This window comes from Aquarana catesbeiana, linkage group LG03, assembly GCF_042186555.1.
Source record: "Aquarana catesbeiana isolate 2022-GZ linkage group LG03, ASM4218655v1, whole genome shotgun sequence".
In the NCBI taxonomy this organism is placed as follows: domain Eukaryota; kingdom Metazoa; phylum Chordata; class Amphibia; order Anura; family Ranidae; genus Aquarana; species Aquarana catesbeiana.
The window spans coordinates 720,426,742-720,451,247 of record NC_133326.1 but is presented as its reverse complement, the minus strand read 5'-3'; the positions used below and the strand labels follow the sequence as shown (position 1 = coordinate 720,451,247).

Below are 24,506 nucleotides of genomic sequence, written 5' to 3'. Positions count from 1 at the left end.
TGGGCGGAGCTCTCACATCTCCCTTTTCCCCCCACAGATCTTTATACAACCTTTATGTGCCCATAACAAAACATGGAGGGGCTCAGTGAAGGTGGTGGTGAAGGTGTGGAGGTGTCGGATCGGGTCACACAGATCATAAAACGAGATCCGCCCGGCCTCATAATCCAGATATATCCTGACTCTGTTACTGGAGATATTGGTGGGTAAGGGGATCTTATTACTGTCATGTGTCACCGAATACTGATTACCAGACCTGTCCAAACCCCAGGACTTCAGATTATATCCAATCAGTGACTGCTGTCCTCTCCTCTCTATACTGGGGTAACACATCCCGACTCTCCATATATCTGATCCCCCGACATCCACTTCCCAGTAATGTCTCCCTGAGGAGAAACTCCGACTGCTCAACACCTGAGGATAATTCTGAAATCTCTCTGGTGTTTCTGGACGATTCTGTTTTCTATCTGACCAGGATACAGTTTTCCTGTCATCTGATATCTGTAGATTATTCTGAGCTGTGTTTACATCCAGTAATATGTCTGCAGCTCCCTGTATATAGAAGTATACATTTACCTCTGTTATTATATCAGATAAACCTGTGTGTAAGACCCCCGCCACATCCAGACCCCCTCCATCATGGAGGAGTTCCTCATGTCTCTCTCTGTCCTCATTATCTCCATCCTCAGTATCACACAAGTCACCTGTGTCTGATTCCTGTAAGACAGTCAGTGGATCCGTCATGTTACACAGCTCCTCAATGTGACGTATCTTCCTGGACAGCTCCTCCTTCTTTATTTCCAGATCCCGGATGGAGATGGAGATCCGCTCTGCCCTCCCGGAGATTTCCCTCAGGACTCTCTTCTCCAGGTCTTCCAGACGTCTCCTGAGATCTCTAAACAGGGCAGTGACTCTCTCGGTGTCACCAGCTGCTTCTTCTTCTACTTTCCTCCTGTGTTCCTGCAGACTCTGGACTCTTTCCTCCGTCTCCTCTCTCTTTGTCAGAAGTTTCTGCAGAACTTTCCTCAGTGTCTCCTTCTTCTTCTCAGAAGCCTCATCCAGTGACTCCATCTCATGTCCTTTATGTTCTCCAGTCACACAAAACATACAGATGCAGATATCATCCTTGGTGCAGTAATACTCCAGGATCTTCCTATGGATGGAGCATTTCCTGCTCTCCAGGGACAACGTGGGGTCACACAAGACGTGTTCTGGGGACTTTTTGTGGACTCTCAGGTGTTTATCACACAAAGAAACCTCACAGTGCAGACAGGATCTGACAGCAGGTACAGGAGAGTCCACACACAGCAGGTACAGGAGAGTCCACACAGTAAGTACAGAAGACCCCGGACTCCTCCCGATCTGGCTGAGCAGACAGGAAATTCTCCACTATGTTACGTAGTGTTATGTTCCTGTGCAGTGCAGGCCGATCAGGAAACTTCTCTCTACATTCAGGACAGGAATATCCTCCAGACCCCTCCTGTGTATCCAGCACACGATCAATACAGACCCGGCAGAAGTTGTGACCACATCTCAGCATTACAGGATCTGTATAAATGTTCAGACAGACGGAACATTCCAACTCAGCTCTCAGATCAGCAGACGCCATCGCTGACAGTAGATGAGGAAATGAAATGAAATTCACTGACACCGGAGAAGAATGTAGTTGGGAGGGTCACGTCCTCTACACAGGTTGAGGCTGGGCTGTGACTTGTACTGTATTCATAGGATTAGTTATATGAAGGGACACAGATAATAAAAACATCTCCTGTAGGACAATGTTCATCTCCTGGGAATATAACAGACATTTTTGTATTTATACAATATACTGCTATCTGGATGGTATATAAAGATTACAAGCATTGAAAAAAAAACTTTGTTGCAGATTCCTTTTATTTTTGTTCTGAAGAAAAAGCTGTGTGTTCCACCATGTCCTTTCCAGACTGATTCCTGAGTGGGAGGTTCTGCACTCATTATAACCACCTGGTGCAATTTCAGTATTCTATTGAGGACAGTTGCTGTGTTTGCATCCTTTTGGAAATATTTAACCCTTTGAAAGATATCCACCAAAAAGAAAGGGGGTGCCTAATACTGTACTTGTGTGCAAATGTGAGATATTCAGTGAGCCAATCACAGCGGCAGGAAATGACATTTCTGGGGTTGTTCTGTACACCAGGTTTCCATAGTGCATTGAATATTTGCTGTGTAAAATACAAATACTCCAGTGGATATAGTGCCAATATGGGGCAGATAGACACAAGTTGTAGGATAGTGAGGCCCGGAATGAGACTGACTAAAAGGAGGGGTAGTGTAGGGCCGGGCATGACAGTGTGTCTAATGGAAACGGAAGGGGTTAAAAAGTTAGGCTGAAAGGTAATATGGGTAAAGGGGAGGTAAGAAAGTTTACTTGGAAAGAAAAGGGGATTGGTGATATTTAAGGGGGGGAGGAGCAAGTGAGGTCAGTGTGAGGAAGAATTGATCAGAGGAGGCAGTTTTTCACCTACTGCTTCTCCATAATGGCCGCTGTGGAAGCAATCTTGTTAAAGTTGAGGAGGGCGGCAGCACAGAAAGGACCCGAATGGTTGCAGCAGCAAGTTGGGGACATAGGAGATGAGGAACCGAGCGGATCGGCGGCGGGTGAGGTGTCCTACTGCGCGCGGAGGTCGCGGCCTCCGGCGCGTTTTTCGCCAGGGCCTACATTGAGGCCCATTCAGATTACTAGGAGCCAGAGGGAGGTGCGGTCGGTCCCCCCAGTGAAGAGGAGACAAGACACGGCGGCCCATGGGTGGTCTACACACCGCCGGCCGAACTCGGGGGGTGGGGCCACAGGCCAACATGGCGCCGGTTCCCTGCCCAGGGAGAGCAGCAGAGTGCATAGTCCATCCGTGGAGCAAAGAGGAATGCAAGAGGGGATGGCGAGGATGGTCGGGGAGCCGAGCAGAGCCTTGGGAGAGGGCCCCAGACAGTCGGTGAGGATCGGGAGGGGGCGGAGCCTGACAGAGGAGCGTGTGGCCGGAGGACGTGGCGGAAAGGGACGGGAGAAGAGCAGCAAGCGGTCCAGTCAGCATGATGGAGGAAAAGGCAAGACTGTCAGTGCACAGACGGTCAGGTCAGGTCAGAGACGCCTGTCTGACAGCAGCAGTGCTTCTGAAGTGCTTCGCCATCCCCAAACTAGGGGAAGTTTTATGGCATTTTTATTATTATTTTTTTTTTTTTTACTAGTAATGACGGTGATCTGCAGTTTTTAGCAGTACTGCGACATTGATGGATATGAGAGAACCAGTGCGCAAAACCACAATAAGAGTAAAGGATAAGTAAGACTGACGGTAAAATACCCGATGGAGAGCCGCTCACATAGATAGGTTCACTCAGTTCCCCAGAAAACAACTATAAATTAAAATATGTGGCGCTATTCCATCAATCAGTAACAATACAAAGGGTGATCGTTTTATTTCATTAAGCACTGAGTCACTTTGCATTTAATTACTTCCACTTCATATATGAATTTTGGTTGTGAGTATTCACTTGGGAAGCCTTTTTTTCAGGTCCGCAATTATTTTTTCACCTATTGAGGGGTGATTGTTTATCTCATTTAGCACTGTGTCACTTTCTATTTAATTGCTTTTATTATATTTTATATTTTTTATTTTATGTTTCTTATCGCAGAATTGCATCCGCTTCTATTGATCAATTCTTGTATGGTGGCATCAATTCGTGGCCATTAGTCACTTTTGCTTGGCATATTACCACATGAGGTGGTGTATATTCTGCCTACTTCATCACACTTTGTATTGTTACTGATTGATGGAATAGCGCCACATATTTTAATTTATAGTACTGCGACATTGAGGCGGACAGATCGGACACTTTTTTTTTTTTTAAACAGTGTTTTTTATTAATCTTTATCACATACAGGATATAATAACAACGTAGTGCATAGTCAATTCAATGTACATATAACAATTATGCCCCGTACACACGATCGGACTTTGTTCGGACATTCCGACAACAAAATCCTAGGATTTTTTCCGATGGATGTTGGCTCAAACTTGTCTTGCATACACACAGTCACACAAAGTAGGCGGAAAATCCGATCGTTCTGAACGCGGTGACGTAAAACACGTACGTTGGGACTATAAACGGGGCAGTAGCCAATAGCTTTCATCTCTTTATTTATTCTGAGCATGCGTGGCACTTTGTCCGTCGGATTTGTGTACACACGATTGGAATTTCCGACAACGGATTTTGTTGTCGGAAAATTTTATAGCCTGCTCTCAAACTTTGTGTGTCGGAAAATCCGATGGAAAATGTGTGATGGAGCCTACACACGGTCGGAATTTCCGACAACAAGGTCCTATCACACATTTTCCGTCGGAAAATCCGACCGTGTGTACGGGGCATTAGTCAGTATCAGATGTGTTTCTTTCAAGAAAGTTTACACTTATATTCTACATATGTTCATAACGGAATGTTTTTTTCCCCAGCAATTCTTGGACGAATAACAATAGTTCACAGTTACAAACTAAACAGCCTTATCTGACTACTCTGTTTCCCTGAAAATAAGACCTAGCGTGATTGTCGGTGATGGCTGCAATATAAGCCCCACCCCCAAATAAGCCCTAGTTAAAGTCCTTGTAGGTCTTATTTTCAGGGTAGGGCTTATTTTTGGGGAAACAGCGTAGGGCTTATTTGGGGGGTAGGGCTTATATTGCAGTCATCACTGACAATCACGCTAGGTCTTATTTTCGGGGAAACAGGGTAAGGACTTGCACATATAGCAATCGACAGTATAAACTTAAACTTATTCAAGTCTAATTCCTCAAATATAACACAGGCAAATAGGAGTATCCATAGTAGTAGTCCCCTTCATAGCCCAGCATACACATTGCATTGTCTTCACACCCCAAGATCAGCCCATCATTCAGGGAATTCGCATGTATCTGTAAGTTCAGTCCATTCTCCCCATATCTTCATGAATTTACCAGCACACCCCCTAGCTTCATATTGTGGTAATACCTGGTTAATTAAGGTTTTCCACTGGTTAAGGGAGATTGATGTAGAATATATCCACTGCAAAGTTATCGTTTTCCTGGCATAGTATAATAAGAAGCGCAGAAATTGTTCCTGATATGAGCTCAACTCCACATCCTCGAGAACCGCCAATATACACCACTTTGGGCTGCAAATATTGGGTGAATTAAAGTTAGTTGCAATAAAGTGAGTTACTTGTGACCGAAATGGTCGTATTTTTCGCAACTCCAGAGCATGTGGAGTAGGTCACCTGTGTTCTAATGACGTTTGTGGCAAAGGGGGTGGTTAGTTTCTTCATACGGAGTATAATAAATCCTATGAAAGATTTTGCAATTGTATTATTCTGTCCCTAGCAGAGATTGTAGTGACAAAATATGTATTAAGAAGTTCTTCCCAATTTTCATCTGTGAGACCTGGTATATTTGCTACCCGTTGGCTTTTCAGAGCCTGAAGTCTAGTGGGGTTACATTGTCCCAATACCTTATAGTAAGTGGAGGTCAGACCTGTGTGTTCTGGTTGTATTAATGTTCCTCCCAAGGTGGAGTTTTTGAAGAAAACGTCTCTAAGCCCTAATTGGGACATGGCTGCACGTTTCAATTGGAGATATTTAAAATTCCATGCGTTGGGTATCCCGAGTTCCTTTCGTAGTGTTAGAAAAGACTTAAATTGGCCTTGGTCATAAAATTGATGTATGTGTTTTAATCCCTCTACAGCCCATAAGCATGCATCCGGCAGGTCATAAAAGTGAGGAAATGTGGGGTTGAACCATATAGCCATACCGTACATCAGTGTTTCTCAACTCCAGTCCCCAAGGCGCACCAACAGGTAGTGTTTTCAGGATTTCCCTCAGATGAAACAGCTGTGGTAATTACTAAGGCAGTGAAACTGATCAAATCACCTGTGCAAAACAATGATAAGCCTGAAAACATGACCTGTTGGGGCGCCTTGAGGACTGGAGTTGAGAAACACTGCCATACATACAGACCCAATAATGACCAACTGAGAAAAGCATGCCTGCTTAGACTCCCTATAAATTTAGAGCAGACTATGGGGTGGCGCAGACATCATGGCCCTGTCCTGAGTGGCTCTGTCACGAGTGATGCGCTGTTTTACCAACGCAGTTATCAATTCTGATCATGTCAGGTAAACATCTTCTATCCATCTGTACATCTCTACTGAACTGACATTGCTTTTAACATTTTTGGTAAATGTCTTCTGCTGCCATATCTTTAGACTTCTATATTTAATGCTAGCTCTAAACCAACCCCACTGCAATAGCAATATTACTGGTGATTGATTCTCAACCCCATTTTGACTTGAGTGATCAAGAGAGGTAATTAGCTTTACGACCCTAGCCTGTGTCTGTAGCTGGTCTGGTATTGGCCATCTCCTCTCCCATATTCAGGTGTCTCAAATCAGACCCAATAATGACCAACTGAGAAAAGCATGCCTGCTTAGTCTCCCTATCAATTTAGAGCAGCCTATGGGGTGGCGCAGACAGGGGCAAGGCGCAGACATCATGGCTCTGTCACGAGTGATGCGCAGTTTCACAGACACAGTTTAACGAAAGCAGGATAACTAAAGCTGGATGAAGATACAAAAAGAACTCTGCACCACTCTGCAAGACGACGCGCAAACCAGCCTTTGCCTTTTTTTTTTTGTATATTTTATATAAAGTCAGTTTCCCACTCTCTATCCACTAACATGCACCTTATTCTCTTCCTTCTCACATTGGTGTCTTCTATCCTCAAATTATCTTTACTCTACCCCTCCTCTCTTCCCTGCAGCATGCACATATCACCCTCACTCCTACCCTCTCCCTACTATGGCACCCATCATCTCCTGCATTTGCTGCACCCACATGCTGACATAAACACCAGGGCCACTAGACACGTGCGCTCATGCACATCCCACTCCCATCTTGCCTTTCTTGCCCTCCTCCTTCTCCTAGTCTCAGGTGACATTTCTCCTAATCCTGGTCCGCCATTTTCCAACTGCAAGCCACATATCCAATACCCCTCCCCCTCTGGCAACCACCTCAATCCACTCAGTTTAATTTCTATCCCCCTGCTTCCTCAAAGCAGCCCACCAATTTCGTGCACCCTTTGGAACGCCCGCTCCATCTGTAACAAGCTAACATCTGTACATGACCTCTTCATCTCTCATGGCTTGAACATACTCGCCATAACAGAAACCTGGCTTCAAAATTTTGACTCAGCTTCTCCTGCTGCTCTTTCCCATGGTGGTCTCCATCGGACTCACTCCCCCAGACCCAACAGACAGAAAGGAGGTGAAGTTGGCTTCCTTCTATTCCCACAAAGCACCTTCCAAGTCCTTCCTGTCCCTCCCTCTCTATACCTCTCATCTTTCGAGATGCACTGTATTCGTCTGTTTTCTCCCATTTCTCTGAGGATTGCAGCAATTTATAGGCCTCCAGGACCAGTATCGCACTTTCTTGATGACTTTGCTGCCTGGCTACCCTACTTTCTCTCCTCTGAAATACACACCATTATTCTTGGTGACTTTAACATTCATGTCAATGTTAACAGCCCAACTACAGCTAAACTTCTCGACTTAACCTCATTTTTTGACCTAACCCAATGGACACATACTTCCACTCACTCCAATGGTAATACCCTTGACCTTGTATTCTCCCATCTCTGCAACCCTGGCAACCTCACCAACACCCCCTTTCCTCTATCTAATCACAACCTCATTACTTTCACTGTATCCTTGCCTCCAACCACCCATCCCTCCAAGCAGTAAACAATTACTTGTAGAAACCTTTGCCACTTTAAAACTTCTCTTCTCTATTCTGCTACTGACCACCTATATGACATAATCTCTCCCCTGTCCTGTCCTGACCTGGCCACCTCTGTCTACAACAGTTCACTCTCATCATCACTGGATGCACTTGCTCCTCTAACCACACGCAGAATCAGGCCCCGACCGTTACAACCCTGGCAAACTGACAACACTAGAAATCTCAAGAGACATTGCCGTGCTCTTGAACGACTGTGGCGTAAAACCAAATGCCTGCAAGACTTCACCCTATATAAATCTGCCCTTCTAAAATACAATTCATGCCTTCATGCTGCCAAACAAGCCTACTTTGTCTCTCTTTTTAATTCCTTGTCATCCAGTCCCACTAACTCACTCACTGCCCAAGAGATTGCCACTTCACTTCAAAGACAAGATTGATGCAATTCGTGAGGACACCTCCACTGTGCAAACATCTTCCCCACCCAACATACCTTGCCTAGCAGCACATTCAACACTCTCCTCTTTTGAATTGGCTACTACTGAAGAGGTTACAAAACTTTTCCCAGATGCCCACTTAACCAATTGTCCCCTGGATCCTGTTCCCTCACAACTACTACGGTCACCCTCTTCTTCTATCCTATGCTCCCTCACTCACATCTTCCATCTCTCCCTCTCTAGTAGCACCTCCCCCTCCCCTCTAAAACATGCGCAGATCACTCCCATACTTAAAAAGCCCTCACTGGACCCTACCAACCTGAACAACTTAAGACCCATCTCATTGCTCCCATTCACTTCTAAACTACTAGAATGCTTAGTCTACAACCGTCTTAGCTCCTACCTCGTGACCCTTTACAGTCTGGCTCTTGCTCACAGCACTCCACAGAAACTGCCTTACTAAAACTCACTAACGATTTACTAACTGCTAAAACCAACGGCCAGTACTCCATACTCCTACTACTTGACCTCTCTGCGGCCTTTGATACTGTTGACCATCCGCTCCTTCTCAATAAACTACATTCCCTTGGCCTCCGAGATTCTGCTCTATCCTGGTTCTCTGCCTATTTATCACAGCGCTCCTTCAGTGTCACCTACAACTCTGTCTCCTCCTCTCCATTGACCCTTTCTGTGGGGGTCCCCCAAGGCTCTGTTCTTGGACCCCTTCTCTTCTCTATCTACACCTCCTCCCTTGGTCACTTGATAACCACCCACGGCTTCCAATACCACTTATACGCCAATGACACCCAAATCTATCTGTCTACTCCTCATCTCACTCCTTCAGTCTCCTCTCACATTACTAACTGACATATCAGCATGGATGTCGCACCACTTCCTTAAACGAAATCTCTCTAAAACTGAGCTATTAATATCCCCCCCGCCCGTGCCCCTCTCCATGACTTTTCCATCGAAATCAACAATGCAACCATCAGTCTCTCCCCTCACGCCAGGTTACTAGGTGTAATCCTAGACTCTGACTTGTCATTTAAGCCTCAGATCCAATCGTTGTCAAAAGTTTGTAGAATTCACCTCCGTAACATCTCTAAAATTCACCCCTTTTTAACAAATGAAACTACCAAGCTCCTCATTCACTCCCTTGTTATCTCTCGCCTTGACTATTGCAACTCCCTTCTCATTGGCCTACCTCTCCATAGGCTATCCCCTCTTCAGTCTATCATGAATGCTGCTGCCAGACTTATCCACCTTACCAACCGCTCAGTGCCTGCCAACCCTCTCCTCCAATCCTTACACTGGTTCCCAATCACCCAACAAATTAAATTCAAAATACTAACCACAACGTACAAAGCCATTCACAACTCTGCCCTGAGCTACATCACCTATCTTGTCTCCAAATATCACCCAAATTGTCCTCTCTGCTCTTCTCAAGACCTCCTACTCTCAAGCTCTCTCATCTCCTCCTCTCATGCTCATCTCCAGGATTTCTCCAGAGCCTCTCCCATCCTCTGGAACTCGCTACCTCCACCTGTCTGGCTATCCCCTACTCTTGCTACCTTCAGGCGATCCCTGAAAACTCATCTCTTCAGGAAAGCCTATAACGTCTCTAACTAATCTCCTACCACTTCCATCAGCTCATTCCCCACAGTTACAACCTTTTGTACCACGTGCCCCACCCTATTAGATTGTAAGCTCTTCTGAGCAAGGCCCTCTTAGTCCTCCTGTATCTTATTGTATTATAACTGTATTGTCTCCCTTTTATATTGTAAAGCACTGCGTAAACTGTTGGCGCTATATAAATCCTGTATAATAATAATAGTAATCTTCCAAAAATCAAATTTCGAATAGAATAAATTCAGTTTAGAATGCAATTCAAATCGTTTCAAACGTTCTGAATTTGGTCGACTTGTGTTCAAGTTGACTGAATTAGGCAATTTTGAATTGATTTGAATAAACAAAACAAATTCCGAAAACAAATTAAACAAATTTTTTTTTTTTTTTTTTGCATAAACAGTTTATTGAGTTTTCACAATAATACAGAGGGAAGAAAGGTTACATATACTTTACAAAGTCATAAGTGCAAGTAATAACAGTGGCGCTCTGACTGAGAAAGTCCAGAAGGTGAACAGCCAACAAAAAAAAAAAAAAAAAGAAGGAGGGGGGAGGCCAAATTAACCAGTGCTAACAATTAATAATAGCCTCCTCCGAGAACTGGTGAAGTCCATACAGAATTATGGGCTCTGGTCAATTGAGCTGAGTAGGCAGGGTGGGAGAGAGGGAGAACAAAAAAAAAAGGGGGGATGAAGGGAAGGTTGGGGGGCAGAGGGAGGGGTGAGAAGGAGGACATGGTCAGATAAAGGAGAGGGGGTGAGGACATCACCAGCTGCCCTCTCCAGTGTCTAGCACAGGGATCCTCAAACGAAGACCCTCCAGCTGTTGCAGAACTACACGTCCCATGAGGCATTGTAAAACACTGACATTCACAGACATGACTAGGCATGATGGAAATTGAAGTTCCTGAACAACTGGAGGGCCGTAGTTTGAAGACCCATGGTCTAGCAGATCATACAGCAAGGCGTGTCGCACCCGAAGTGTAACACAAAGGTAAACCCACAGGGTCAGTGGTTAAATAGTCCTATGATAAATTACGTGGCGTCTCATGTATAGTTGAGAGCTTTTGAAGGTTGTCCACGGTTACCATATGGCAGTGAACTTAGAAATCTTATCTAAAGTAATGTGGATCAGCAAATCCATCTCCACCACCCAAGTTAAATGAATAATTTATGTAAAATAAGGAATCAAAACAAAACAAAAATAATTCTTCTCACTCTGCACATGTGTACTGAATAATGTGTACTGAATAATTTATGTAAAATAAGGAATCAAAACAAAACAAAAATAATTCTTCTCACTCTGCACATGTGTACTCTATGACCAGCTGCGTTGAACCAGCAGGTCGTTAGAACAGTAAGCTCAAGAAACACCGGTAAGCGGTGGTTATGGGCAGGATGACCATTTCTGCTGCTGCTAAAAGTGATCCAGCGGCTAATCAGCCGCTCTGATCCCTTTCATGAAAAAAGAGAATCAACAGCTGAAAAAAAAAAACGGGGCTATGGCTGACAGCTTCAGAAAACAACTTCATATGTATTTCGGTCATGATGGCTAGGAGACAATCGCATGGTGAAGGTTTATATATATATATATACCTCATGGTATATGGTCTCATTCAATGGAAATAAAATATGGAGCAAAAGCAAATGGTTTCCCACAACCTAACCTCCTAGTACAGTCATGGAACTCCTGTGGCATGGAAGCAGATATCATACAGAGAAGAGAGGTCACAGTATACAGAGAGCGTATCTCAGCACCTCGAGAGAGCTTCACATATGGAACGTCTCTCATCATCACAACGATTGTCATTTAGTAACCAAATGTTTTTCCTAAGCTCTGTGCAGTTTTCATGACCTCCTGAGTTGTTGGGTTCTCCTTTATCCCACAAGCTGCAAAAAGAAGAAAAATGAGAAGATCAGAATATTTCACATTTGGGCCTCCTTCACACTAGGCCGTTTTCATGCAGCCACCAGATTCATGGGGCTGGAATGACTGCGGCCTGCGAATAGCAGAGACCTCTCAGCCTATATAAACTAACAAGAGGCAGACAGCAGCTGCAACCAAGTCCACTATAAAAAACAAACTAGTAAATGCAGCTACATGAATCTCATGATGAACAATCATGTACTACAGTATATATACACTATATTACTAAAAGTAATGGGACGCCTGCCTTTACACCCACATGAATTTCTTGGGATTTCTCTTACTCTCCTCCGCTATGTGTCTTTTGTGTTCTATCCTAGTCACCCTGATTGCACCCTTAGATTTCTTGTTGCATTCTTTGTAACGTTGGAATGCTGATGATGATCCCTCATATTACCAAAAGTATTGGGACGCCTGCCTTTACACCCACATGAACTTTAATGGCATCCCAGTCTTAGTCCGTAGGGTTCAATATTGAGTTGGCCCACCCTTTGCAGCTATAACAGCTTCAACTCCTCTGGGAAGGCTGTCCACAAGGTTTAGGAGTGTGTCTATGGGAATGTTTGACCATTCTTTCAGAAGAGCATTTGTGAGGTCAGGGCACTGATGTTGGATGAGGAGGCCTGGCTCACAGTCTCCGCATGAATTCATCCCAAAGGTGATCTATCGGGTTGAGGTCAGGACTCTCTGCAGGCCAGTCAAGTTCCTTCACCCCAAACTCGCTCATCCATGTCTTTATGGACCTTGCTTTGTGCACTGGTGGGCAGTCATGTTGGAACAGGAAGGAGCCATCCCCAAACTGTTCCCACAAATTTGGGAGCATGAAATTGTTCAAAATTTCTTGGTATGTGTGACGGGAGTCACTTTGGGTGGGGGGGGGGCTCATCGAACCCAACTTACTTTAGAGAGGTCAGGAAACAGCTCCACAGACCCCTCTTATATGTAAGTTACCCTGTGTCTATTAGGGGCACAATGTGACTGAGAAAATGATGGACAACTACTTAATGGATACTGAGAATGTGGTTTGGATTACTTCAGATGGGGCAGTGATATTTCCTTCAATAGTTTTTATTGATTTCTTTCATATAGAAATAGGAAACAATGGTACAATTTTTAGTACAAAATAACATATTCCATTTAACGAAAGACCATATTTGCGTACAGAGGCAAAACATGAGTCAAAAATACTTCTGAACATCGGGTGCAGTAATAACACATGAGATATGGCTAAGATGTCACCCACCACCTCACAACACCCCATATGGGATCAAACTGCGTCACGGGGTAGAGGGTATCACAGCCGAACTGTATTATACTTTTAGTATATGTATTGATGTAGTAAAGAGTCATGCTATATAAAATCCAAATAAAAAAAAAACTCATGATGTAAGCAAGGGAGTATTAATGAAAAAGCAAGAAGAGATACTATCCATGAGTTCCTAATGGCATGTACACGCGGGCGGTCTTTTCAACCGGACTGGTCCGACGGACAAAATCTGGCAGACAATCCGATCGTGTGTGGGCTCCATCGGACCTGCAGCGGACTTTTTCGGTCAAAAATCTGACGGACTTTAGATTTGGAACATGTTTCAAATTTTTCCGACGGACTCGAGTCTGGTCGAAAAATCCGCTCATCTGTATGCTAGTCCGACGGACGAAAACCCACGCTAGGGCAGCTATTGGCTACCGGCTATCAACTTCCTTATTTTAGTCCGGTCACACATCGTCACGTACGAATCCGTCGGACTTTGGTGTGATCGTGTGTAGGCAAGTCAGTTCGTTCAAAAGTTCATCGGAAGTCCGTCAAAAGCCCGTCGGACCAGTCCGGTCGAAAAGTCCGTCCGTGTGTACGCGGCATAAGTCAAACATTTACTAAAGTAGACATAATGAGGGTTAGCTGGACTAAACGAACTGTAAAACAAGAAATAGCATACAGATGCATAAGGAGAAGGCACCAATGGTTCTACCAGAGTAAAATACATGACTATCCATCTTGGAGGTAGCTGGATATAAGTCTTCCAAGGTTCCCAGACTGCTTCAAATTTATCCGAGGTATCTAGTAGAAGGCTAGCTGACTTCTCCTGAGTCATTATCCAGGAGACCTTACGTTTTGCTGCTGAAAAGGATACTGTCTGCTATTTCCAGGCTTCGGGCTATTGTAATCTTAGCATAATGAAATGTATGAGTCTCTGGGTGGACTTGGAACATCTGACTTGCTTACTGTTCAGAAGGGCCATTTCGGGTGTTTTTTGAAGGGATAGTCCAGTTACTTTGGGACAGTAATATTTATTAACAATATCCCTCAAGAAATATATGAAGATAAATATTACTGTCTCATCTGAAGTAATCCATACCACATTCTCAGTGTCCATTAAGTAGTTGTCCATAATTTTCATGGTCACCCTGTGCCCCTAATAGACACTGGGTAACTTACACATAAGAGGGGCCTGTGGAGCTATTTCCCGACCTTTCTAAAGTAAACTGGCTTCCATGAGCCCCCCTATCCAAGTGACTTTCATCACAGTATTCTTAGACCTTAAGCAGAGCCGGTACAAGGCATGGGCAGGAGGGGCACCTGCCCTGGGTGCAGTATCTCTGTGTAGAGGCAGGGGGCACACTTAGAACTCAAGCAGTTTCCCTCTCTCTTTGTACAGAAATCAAAACTTACAAATAAGAGGGGCCTGTGGAGCTGTTTCCCGACCTTTCTAAAGTAAGCTGGCTTCCATGAGCTCCCCACCCAAAGTGACTTCCATCACAGTATGCTTACAACTTAAGCGGAGCCGGTACAAGGCATGGGCGGGAGGGGCACCTGCCCTGGGTGCAGTATCTCTGTGTAGAGGCAGGGGGCACACTTAGAACTCAAGCAGTTTCCTTCTCTCTTTGTACAGGATTTAAAAAACAATACAGGGAAATAGCGTGTTTTATCTTATCCCCTGTGACAGCAGGCAGGTAAAAACACCTGGTTGCATCCAGGATGGAAAATATGTATGCCCTAGATTCAGGCTTTATGCTGACTTATACCACTAGGGGGAGTGCTGGGAGTCCTGCAGGGGAAGAGTTAATGAGCCCAGCTGAAGTAAGTGGGCTCATTAAGACCTATAGAAAACAAACCAGCATGCTTAGGGAGATGCTCCATCCTGGAACCAGTTCTGTGTTTGTGTAGACTGGGGAGTGTGGTATCTGTCTTGTGCGGTGAGTTAATGCCTGTGTGGCAAAACTTCTCAACGAGAGATAGGGACTGGGGCAGCACAAGGCTGCACCCAGTTGTTAGATAGGGAATCTATGTGTGTAGTAAGCGGTCAAACTGACCAGGATTTCTTTTCATTTTTCTTTTTGTTTTGCTGTTATTTTTCAATGCATATAGTCTAAATAAACCGCACCTTTGTTTTTGTTTCACCTACAACGCTGTCTGCTGTGCCTGATTTTGTGTGGTGAACCCATCCAGGGGGTCACACACACCCGCTGCCGAGCTAACCCCCTCAGCCTGATTTATTGCCGGGCTGACATGGTCTCCCGCTCTCCCGCTGTCACAGGTTGCCCAGCGCTGCTATGTTCAGAGATCAGTGCACTGCTGGTTGGTTGGATGTGTCTCCAGCTCCCAGATATGTCAATGAAGACTGTAGCCTGGCAGTAAGAGGCTGAGCCTGAGTGTGCAGTGAACACCACTGGTCAGGTGAGGAGATTTACTTCCCTGCATTTGTTTAGTTGGTTACAGGACTAGTGGAGGTAGAATTTAAAGGAGAAGGATCAACTCTTTAAACCAGGGTTCGTGCTCCATGCTCGTAGATTAGAAGTACCCACATTGAGGAATTTGTCTGTTTGGCTATCTTTTAATCAGCCCTTTAATGTAGACTGGACTGATGGAATCAGTGGCGTCACTAGGGTTGGTGTCACCTGGTGTGGCAAAACATGGTGTCACCCCCATTGTCTAAAGAACTATGTGATGAGTGCCCCTCACCCCTATATGCCCCCTTTCCAGTACAAATACCCCCTCTTAGCACAATACTTCCCCTCCATTTCCCACTCCCAGCACAAGTCATCACCGTCCCTCATATACCCCCTTTCAGCACAACACTCTCCTCTCAGCACAAAATGCCCCCCATATCCCTCTTCCAAGTATAAATCCCCCCAAACCCCTCTGTCTTATACAAACTCTCTTACCCCCCCCCCAAATCCCCCCACTCAGCACAAATCATCCCATATCCCTCCCTTTAGCATAAATCCCTCCAAAAACCCCCCCAAATCTCCCCTCTGATCACAAATCCCCACCCCCATATACCCCTTCAAGTAGTAATCCCCTCTTCTTGCACAAATTCTCTTATTCCCCCACCCAAGCCACCCTCAGCACAGATATTTACCCCTCACCCACCAAATCCCCCCTACAAGCACAACCCCCCATCCCAATACAAAGGCACTCGCCTCTAGACTTTCCCATTAAAAAAAAACCTCTTAATCCCTCCCAGCATAAATCCCATTTCCTCCTATCACACATATCTTCAGATCCCTGCCGCCAGCACAGAATTACCGGTTATCAGTTACCGTGTCCTCAGCGCCTCTAGATCTCCTTCCCAGGCTCCTCCTCCTGTCCTGTCAGAAGACTCACCAAAGCAGAGGAGGAACCTGCGGGAAACTTCCCTGCTAACATGCAGCCGGCTGGGACAGATACCAACTGCTACAGTCTCGGCAATCACTGCGCTAGAGACCCAGGGACACCCCGCAGGAGATGTCGGCAAATGCTCCCACTGGCACTCCAATCCACGCTAGCACACTGCACCCGGGACTGGAGCCTCTCCCGCCTCACCCAGGTGAGGCCCGGACACCCCTGCACCCCCCCCTAGCAACGCCACTGGCTATGGATTCTATACATGGATATGGGCATATACAACTATTTTTACTTCATTTTACACGTTCCAGAATTCCCATTTACCATGATATGACGCACTCACTTTCCATGGGGGATTGTGGCCACACGCCTGGCTTCTCCTATCGAATCCCTTTCTCAGCTCCCGGGCGAGACATAGTTGGCCAGTCCCTGGCATGCGCTATCACACGTTCTGGTTCTTATGTGAGTAATTTTAGGTATGGCCAGCAGTCTTGTAGCGACCTTAAGTTCTCAATGGTGGTTGATACACTAGACTATAATGGTCATATATGCCTTCTTTTTTAGAACATGAATGCATGGCTCCTGATGAGTGGATGCAGTCTACGAAATGTGTCGAGCCTACCTTGATGCATCCAGTGTATACTGACATTCCAAATGGTTTTATCAATTTATGTTTTTATCAGACTACATTGTGTCTAATGTCTAATATGCATATCTTCTATGCCATGCAATTAAATAATCTTTCCAATGTAATTTAATTATTGTACTGTGCATGATATGTTGTATTATGTTATGGTATTTAATGGTTTAGCAATAAGCATATGGATGTTTTTACCTGCATGATTTGTTTCTTCATTAATAGGGATGGAAGTGTGTGTTATGTGTTTTGAGACCGTACATCTTTACAGCTGGCCCTAATTGGTCAGACCATATTTCCAATATGTGGTTTATAGTGCATGGCTCGCACTGATGTGCATTATTGCTGGCCCTCCCACTCATTTGAACGAATGGGGTATCGTGTGGTTTGCGGCCAGTGGGCTGGTACATGTTTGGATTTCCAGGAGCTGCGATTCTCGTTGGGTGCCCTCCCTCTCCCCTCCTCTACAGCGTTTTGGAGACAGGGGATTGGGTGAGCGTTTCCATCGTGCATCGACGTCACGCACCTTGCGCTGTGCGTGTGATGTCCTGTTTGGGTGTCCCATCACGCATGCGCCTGTTACTTCAACTTGGCTGACACAAGGGGAGTCACTCCGGTGGCCGCCGAGCTGTCTCTGGTGGGGTTGTGGTCTCACTGGCAATTTGGGAGCTGCGATGCACACCAAGGGTCCGTCCCCTCCCTACTTGTCCTACGGCTGAAGGCTCGGGCTGACACCTCCTTGTGCATCGAGGTCACACATCCGGCGTCGCCAAGGTCGGCGTCATGGCGCCGGCGCTTTGTGTATATCCATCCGCGGCTATGTGGGGGAGGATTTTGGCGCCAAACATCGGGCAAACCCCGCCCAGATGTTGGCATCTTCTCTCCCCCTCCCACATGCCTGCGTGACATTGGAAGCATATCATTGGCTGGAGAGGAGCATATAACTCCTCATTATGGGAACAGATTTTGCTTTTTTGTTTGGCACCGCTGAACAACCGCACACAAGTTTTTAATACTGAGACTACAGGTAACTTTGTTGGCAGTCTGTACTGCCTTTCACTTTTTTCAATTCTGGTGTTCAGTTTTTATCCTCTTACACTTTTTCATTAGTTGCAACTGCACAAACTTTCCCATTAGCACACTACTTATAATATTTCACCCCAGCCAAATTATTGGTTTCGCTCACCAAATGGGCTTTGATACATTTATCTTTACATCACCTTCTAATTCTCATGATGTTTTGGACGACCAATCCCACATCACCATGGATTATCTGACCAGATTTCCAAATAACTATTTAATGCTAATATGCCCATTTCATGTTTATTCCTAGATGTTTGGGACGACCAATCCCACATCACCATGGGTTCTCTGGAGATTGTCCAAACACACCTCACCAGCACAATTTATTTTCTGTTCCCTGATGCTATGCCTTTTTGTGCCGCCTCAGCTCCCATGCTAGATGTTGACCCGAACCCACCGTCGGTGATGTTGCCACACCCGAGACCCATGGCTAGTTTTGTGAGTATGGGTGGATGTTATACTACTTCCCCTTAATTTAATAATAATGTTATATCCTTGCACCCAGTCTGACCTACTGTTTATACCCTTTAGACATCCTGTTCACAATTTCTCCTGATGAGTGGTAACCAACCACGAAACGCGTCGAGCCACTGATGCCATACCAATGCGTCTTTTACTTATAGCAACATCAAGATATGTGCAACAACTATGTCTGATTGAATTTCCGACTAGACACCTACCTTTTATTATGTCTTTATCTATTCATTATTTCAGCAACTTATATTGAACTACCCCCCCCCCATTTATGTTGCATACAGCACAGGGATGGAGGCGTAAACTTTCCCTTACGTCTCACTTAAAGTCCCAAATGTTCCCCCCTTTTTCTTCAGGTGAAAGAAAAATGATTCTTGACACTTTCGACTAAGTGGGCTGCAGTGGTGACATTCAGTGCTGAAGATTTTGACATCGTCACTTGTAAGCCTGAAACCTTTACAGAAATCATGTAAAAATTTAAAAATGTTCGGGGTAGAAATTAGGGGAGAGGTGACAAAAAGAAGCAGATCCTCTACGAAAAGAGCGCACTTGTGAGTCTAATGTCCAACTTTCACCCCATGAATATCTGGGTGGCTTCTGATTGCTATGGCAAGGGTCTCGATTGCGAGAGCAAAAATTAAGGGCGAGAGGGGGCATCCCTGTCTCGTGCCTTTAGAAATAGAGAACGGGTCAGAATAATGGCCTTGCAATCTCACTCGGCACTCAGGTTGGAATATAAAGCATGAAAAATCTGTAGAAATTGAGGGTCAAATCCCCACCTAAAATAATATAAAGGAACCGCGCTACAGGGTTGAATTGATATACTACTGAAAGTAAAACAAAAAATAAAAAATTAATTAACTATTAGCAAATCCCCACCTAGCCAGAACATCGAACAGATAAAACCACTCCACTGTGTCAAAAGCCTTTTGTAAATCGAAAAAAATTAGGAAGCCCTCCTGGGGGGCCTCCATCCCATCTCGATTGCAGAAGTGTAATCACATCAATGGCTCTCCTAATTCGGTCAGGCCCCTGTCTCCCTGGGATAAAGCCTACTTGATCCTTAGGAATATAACGGCCTATAAAAATGAATATTCTATTAGTAAAATTTTTAGTTCAAATTTTTAAAACATTATTGATCAATGAGATAATTAATTATTTACTTCTGAAGGATCCTTACCCGGTTTAGGGATAACCAAAATTTAAGCCAAATTGTATCTAGAATCTATTTCAGTGTTTCTCAACTTCAGTCCTCAAGGCGCCTTAACAGGTCATGTTTTCAGGATTTCCCTCAGATTAAAGGGATGTGGTAATTACTTCGACAGTGAAAGTGATCAAATCACCTGTGCAAAATAATGGCCTGAAAACATGACCTGTTGGGGCTCCTTGAGGACTGAAGTTGAGAAACCCTGACCTATCTGGACCCAGAGCAGAGCCTCTCTTGAGGTTTTTAATTACCGTACATTTTTAATTACATCTAAGACTTCTGTGTCCGCTATGGGTTTTTTTCAAGACTATCCCGATGTTCGGATGCTAGTTTGGGGAGTGGGATCTCATCCAGAAAATCTGATCAAAGTTTACAGGGAGCCTGGTTATTGGCCCTATATACAGTGAATGAATGAATGAATGAATGAAAAATTTATAGAGCGCTGCAAATGCGAACTGAATCGCCTCAAGGCGCTAATGCGTTGGTGTTGACAGCTTCTAGAAGAGGAAGGTCTTGAGTTTTTTCCTGAAAGCCAGATGGTTTTCTTCCATGCGTATGTGGGGCGGAAGTGCGTTCCATAGTCGAGGTCCTTGGACTGCGAACCTTCGTTCTCCCTTTGCTTTGTAGCGGTTTGGGAATGAGAAGGAGGTTTTGGTTAGACGATCGAAGATTGCGATTTGGTGTGTAGTGTTTTAGTTTCTCTCAAAGGTATTGAGGCGCGTTTCCTTGTATGCATTTGTGGGTGAGGCAGAGGGTCTTGAATGTGATCCGATTCTTTACGGTTAGCCAGTGTAGGCTCCTCAGGGATGGGGAGATTGACTCCCAGGGTTTTTTTCCTGTTAACAGTCTTGCCGCCGTATTTTTGATGAGTTGTAAGCGTGCAAGCTGATATTGGGGTAATCCTATATAGAGCGAGTTAGCGTAATCGAGTCGGGAATTGATGATTGTTCCAACTACTGCTGCTTTGTCCTCCTCTGGGATGAAGGGGATAAGTCTACGTAACAGGCGGAGGAGATGGTGGGATCCACTGACTACCGATCCTATTTGTGCATCCATTGACATTTCTGAGTCAAAGATAACTCCGAGACTCTTGACTTTGGTGCTCGGAGAGATGGTCTGTCCTAAGATGGTGGGAGGTATCCACAGAGCCTTGTTTTTGGCATTTTGGTTAGCGTGTAGGAGAAGAAGTTCTGTTTTTGACCCGTTGAGTTTGAGGGAGCTAATGGTCATCCAGTCATCTATCATAGTGAGGCATTTTTCTAGTTGTTGATGGTGGTCTTTTTGTCCGGTGATGCGAAGGTACAGTTGGGTGTCATCAGCATATGAGTTTACAGTAGAATCCATGGAAAGTAGCCATTATCTGCTCGAGTTCTGCATGAGTGAACCAGTAGAGGAGCGAACTTTAGGAAAGGAAAAATAATGCATTTTTGCTGTCAATTTGGCTGCCAACCTGAAACCAATTTTGTCCTGGAATGCATAAAAATGGGAATTGGTCCAATGGAGACTCTTTTCAGCCTTGGTAGTCAATGGCAAGTTCAACGACAATCGAGCTGAGTCTATGAAATTCACGTTCAAGACGAGAAATCTCGGCCCTTCTTTCCCATTTGCCCTGGGAAGATATCTAAATAAGTTTTCCTCTAATGACCACTTTGTGCGTTGCCTAAAGCATCTCAGATGAGATTTCCCTTGTGTCATTGAAGAGACCCTGAAAGGAAACCTTCCAGGGTCTCTCAGACACAAGACAACCCGGCAAGCAAGGAAAAAAAAAGGGGGGAGCGTAAAAGTGATTGATAGTCCAAAAATTTGTAGGACGAATAGGGGACAATGATGTCCATCAGTTAAAGAGACGGGTGGATGAAATGGAAAAAGGGGAGGGTAGTCCACAAATAACTGAGATGGGTGGCAAAAAGTTGAAGAACCCTTGAGCATGGCGTTCAAAATCACAGAGGATGGGAATCTCTGGATTTCTTATATTGCTGCTTATGCCAAACGGTTATTGGACTCTGCGGAGGACACTTGAATGATCCAGAATGCTTAAGCCAAGAAGCTGGCAATGGTTATTGGGATGGTCACTGGGGCCAGATGGCTTGCACCCGAGGGTCCTTAACCACTTGACAACTGGGCACTTAAACCCCCTTCCTAAGCAGACCAATTTTCAGCTTTCGGTGCTCTCACACTTTGAATGACAATTACTCAGTCACACAACACTGTACCCATATGAAATTTTTGTCCTTTTTTCACACAAATAGTGCTTTCTTTTGGTGGTATTTAATCACCGCTGGGTTTTTTTATTTTTTGCGCTATAAATCAAAAAAAGACTAAAAATTTAATTAAAAAAAAAAATTAATTCTTTGTTTCTGTTAAAATTTATTACAGAGTATTGGCAAGTATTGGCGAGTATTGGTAGAGTATTGGCGAGTATTGGTAGAGTATTGGCAGAGTTTTGCAGTGTTGCAGAGTATTGGCAGAATATTGCACAATGTTGCAGAGTATTGCACAGTGTTGCAGAGTATTGCACAGTGTTATAAATAAAATAAGTGCAGCGCTAAACTGTAAACATGTGACTTACTAAAAAATAACACAGAAGTGAAACTAGTATAATAACTGGAAATGGAGTGAATCAGTACATATGGTATAATAATTAACAATAAAAGTGAATCTACACAGGGACCACTGAAATGAGCGTAAATGTCTATAACATCACATGTTAAACTCTGTAACCAGAGTCCATAAAGATGAAAGGAGTCTTCTCAGACAATGGGGGTGCTTAAACATAAGATGTTGGCTCCAGCTGAACTGTACAGCAACCACAGGTAATGCGTCATGAACATCTAAAGTTGGACACGCTTACCGGATGTTGTGGGACATATCTGCCATATAGCAGTACGTCTATCAGAGCCTGAGGAGATAATCTCCCGTGGAATCCATCAGATTGTAGTCACTTCGGTCCCGATCTCGAGTAGGAAGAGTTGTCCCTCAGGTCACGGTCACCGATAGCCAGAATTGTCTCGGATGGCAACTGTCCCCTCACTCACACGCTCTCCAGCTCCAGGCGAGTTCAAAAAGTCAAGGGCAGTCAAATAGATGGAATCATGGAGAAAAAAGAAAAAAAGGGCTCCACATGGTGTAGGTCAAAAAGATTAAAGGATTTTATTGGATAAAAAGCCTTACAAGATAAAAAAGTGATCACTGAATAAAATAATGGCAACGTGGGAAGCGAACGTTGGGCGTTCCACGTTGATTCCATCTATTTGACTGCCGTTGACTTTTTGAACTCGCCTGGAGCTGGAGAGCGTGTGAGTGAGGGGACAGTTGCCATCTGAGACGATTCTGGCTATCGGTGACCTTGACCTGAGGGACAACTCTTCCTACTCGAGATCGGGACCGAAGTGACTACAATCTGACGGATTCCACAGGAGATTATCTCCTCAGGCTCTGATAGACGTACTGCTATATGGCAGATATGTCCCACAACATCCGGTAAGAGTGTCCAACTTTAGATGTTCATGACGCATTACCTGTGGTTGCTGTACAGTTCAGCTGGAGCCAACATCTTATGTTTAAGCACCCCCATTGTCTGAGAAGACTCCTTTCATCTTTATGGACTCTGGTTACAGAGTTTAACATGTGATGTTATAGACATTTACGCTCATTTCAGTGGTCCCTGTGTAGATTCACTTTTATTGTTAATTATTATACCATATGTACTGATTCACTCCATTTCCAGTTATTATACTAGTTTCACTTCTGTGTTATTTTTTAGTAATTCACATGTTTACAGTTTAGCGCTGCACTTATTTTATTTATATTTGTTGTGACTTGGTTTGTTTGTGTGTTAGCTGCTATTTGTCATATTGTTTGCACATATTTAGTTTTGGGTCAGCGCAGCTTCCCTTTTATACCACAGTGTTGCAGAGTATTGCAGTGTTGCAGAGTGTTGCACAATGTTGCAGAGTACTGCAGTATTGCAGAGTGTTGCAGAGTATTGGTTTATTTACATTGAGCAGCGCTGTGGGCACTAAACATCCAGCGCTGCAATCCCTCCCCCTCTCCCCTCGCCCTGTACCAATCGGTACAGAGAGGGGAGGGAGGAACCGGCGTCATGACGTGAACGCCGGTTTGTTTACAAGCGATCGCTCCGTCATTTGACGGAACGATCACGTGGTAAAGGGCCATGATCAGCGGCTATTTACCATGATCCGTGATGCGTCATGAATGTTCCCAGGTGGCGCGCGGGAGCAGCATTCTGGAATGACGTCCCATGGACGTCCACCCAGAACTAGCCGACCGCGCTGTTGCCATCTTTCGGCAATGGCCCGGTCGGCAAGTGGTTAAGGAAATCAGTCAAGTTCTGGCATCAAGGTTGTGGAGGTCAGCCTGTATAATTGAAGTAATTTGAGTGGCTGTTTGTGCCAGTCCCTGGGATAACATCTTAAAAAAGGTGATAATTACTGTGGAGAGGTTTAGAGGGGTCTTCTGGGGGTCTGGGTAGGTAGGCCAGGCATTGTTGGGCTCCCCTCAATGTCCCCCATGGGGGGGTTAATAAAAGATCATCCAGGTTTCTCTCCAGTAAAGACTCCGTAGAAGATGGAGAAGGGGCAGTAGCCATGTGGGTACTCACTGCAACAGGTCCTGGGAGGGGGCATTGTGAGGAGAATGCTCCATAACCGTTTCAGTGTCCTCTCCCCCTGTGTCATCCTCATGCTGTAAGCCGGGCACCATAT

At 44.8% G+C, this 24,506-nt stretch overlaps 2 protein-coding genes across 3 annotated transcripts in view; both read right to left on the bottom strand.

Moving 5' to 3' along the window:
• LOC141134370 (uncharacterized) overlaps positions 1–1,623 on the bottom strand; it is a 49,068-nt gene extending 47,445 nt beyond the window's left edge. Inside the window, 2 exon segments of the mRNA XM_073623937.1 lie at positions 17–1,326; positions 1,328–1,623. Of these exon segments, the coding sequence (XP_073480038.1) occupies positions 17–1,326; positions 1,328–1,606 (1,589 nt within the window). The 5' untranslated portion in view covers positions 1,607–1,623.
• Positions 1,624–10,292: 8,669 nt separating this feature from the next.
• LOC141133718 (uncharacterized) overlaps positions 10,293–24,506 on the bottom strand; it is a 186,363-nt gene continuing 172,149 nt past the window's right edge. Inside the window, exon 7 of one of the 2 annotated variants that reach the window (XM_073623240.1) lies at positions 10,293–11,741. In XM_073623240.1, the coding sequence (XP_073479341.1) occupies positions 11,603–11,741 (139 nt within the window). In that variant the 3' untranslated portion in view covers positions 10,293–11,602. The remainder of the gene's footprint in view (positions 11,742–24,506) is intronic. The other variant, XR_012243114.1, reaches the window with a different exon arrangement.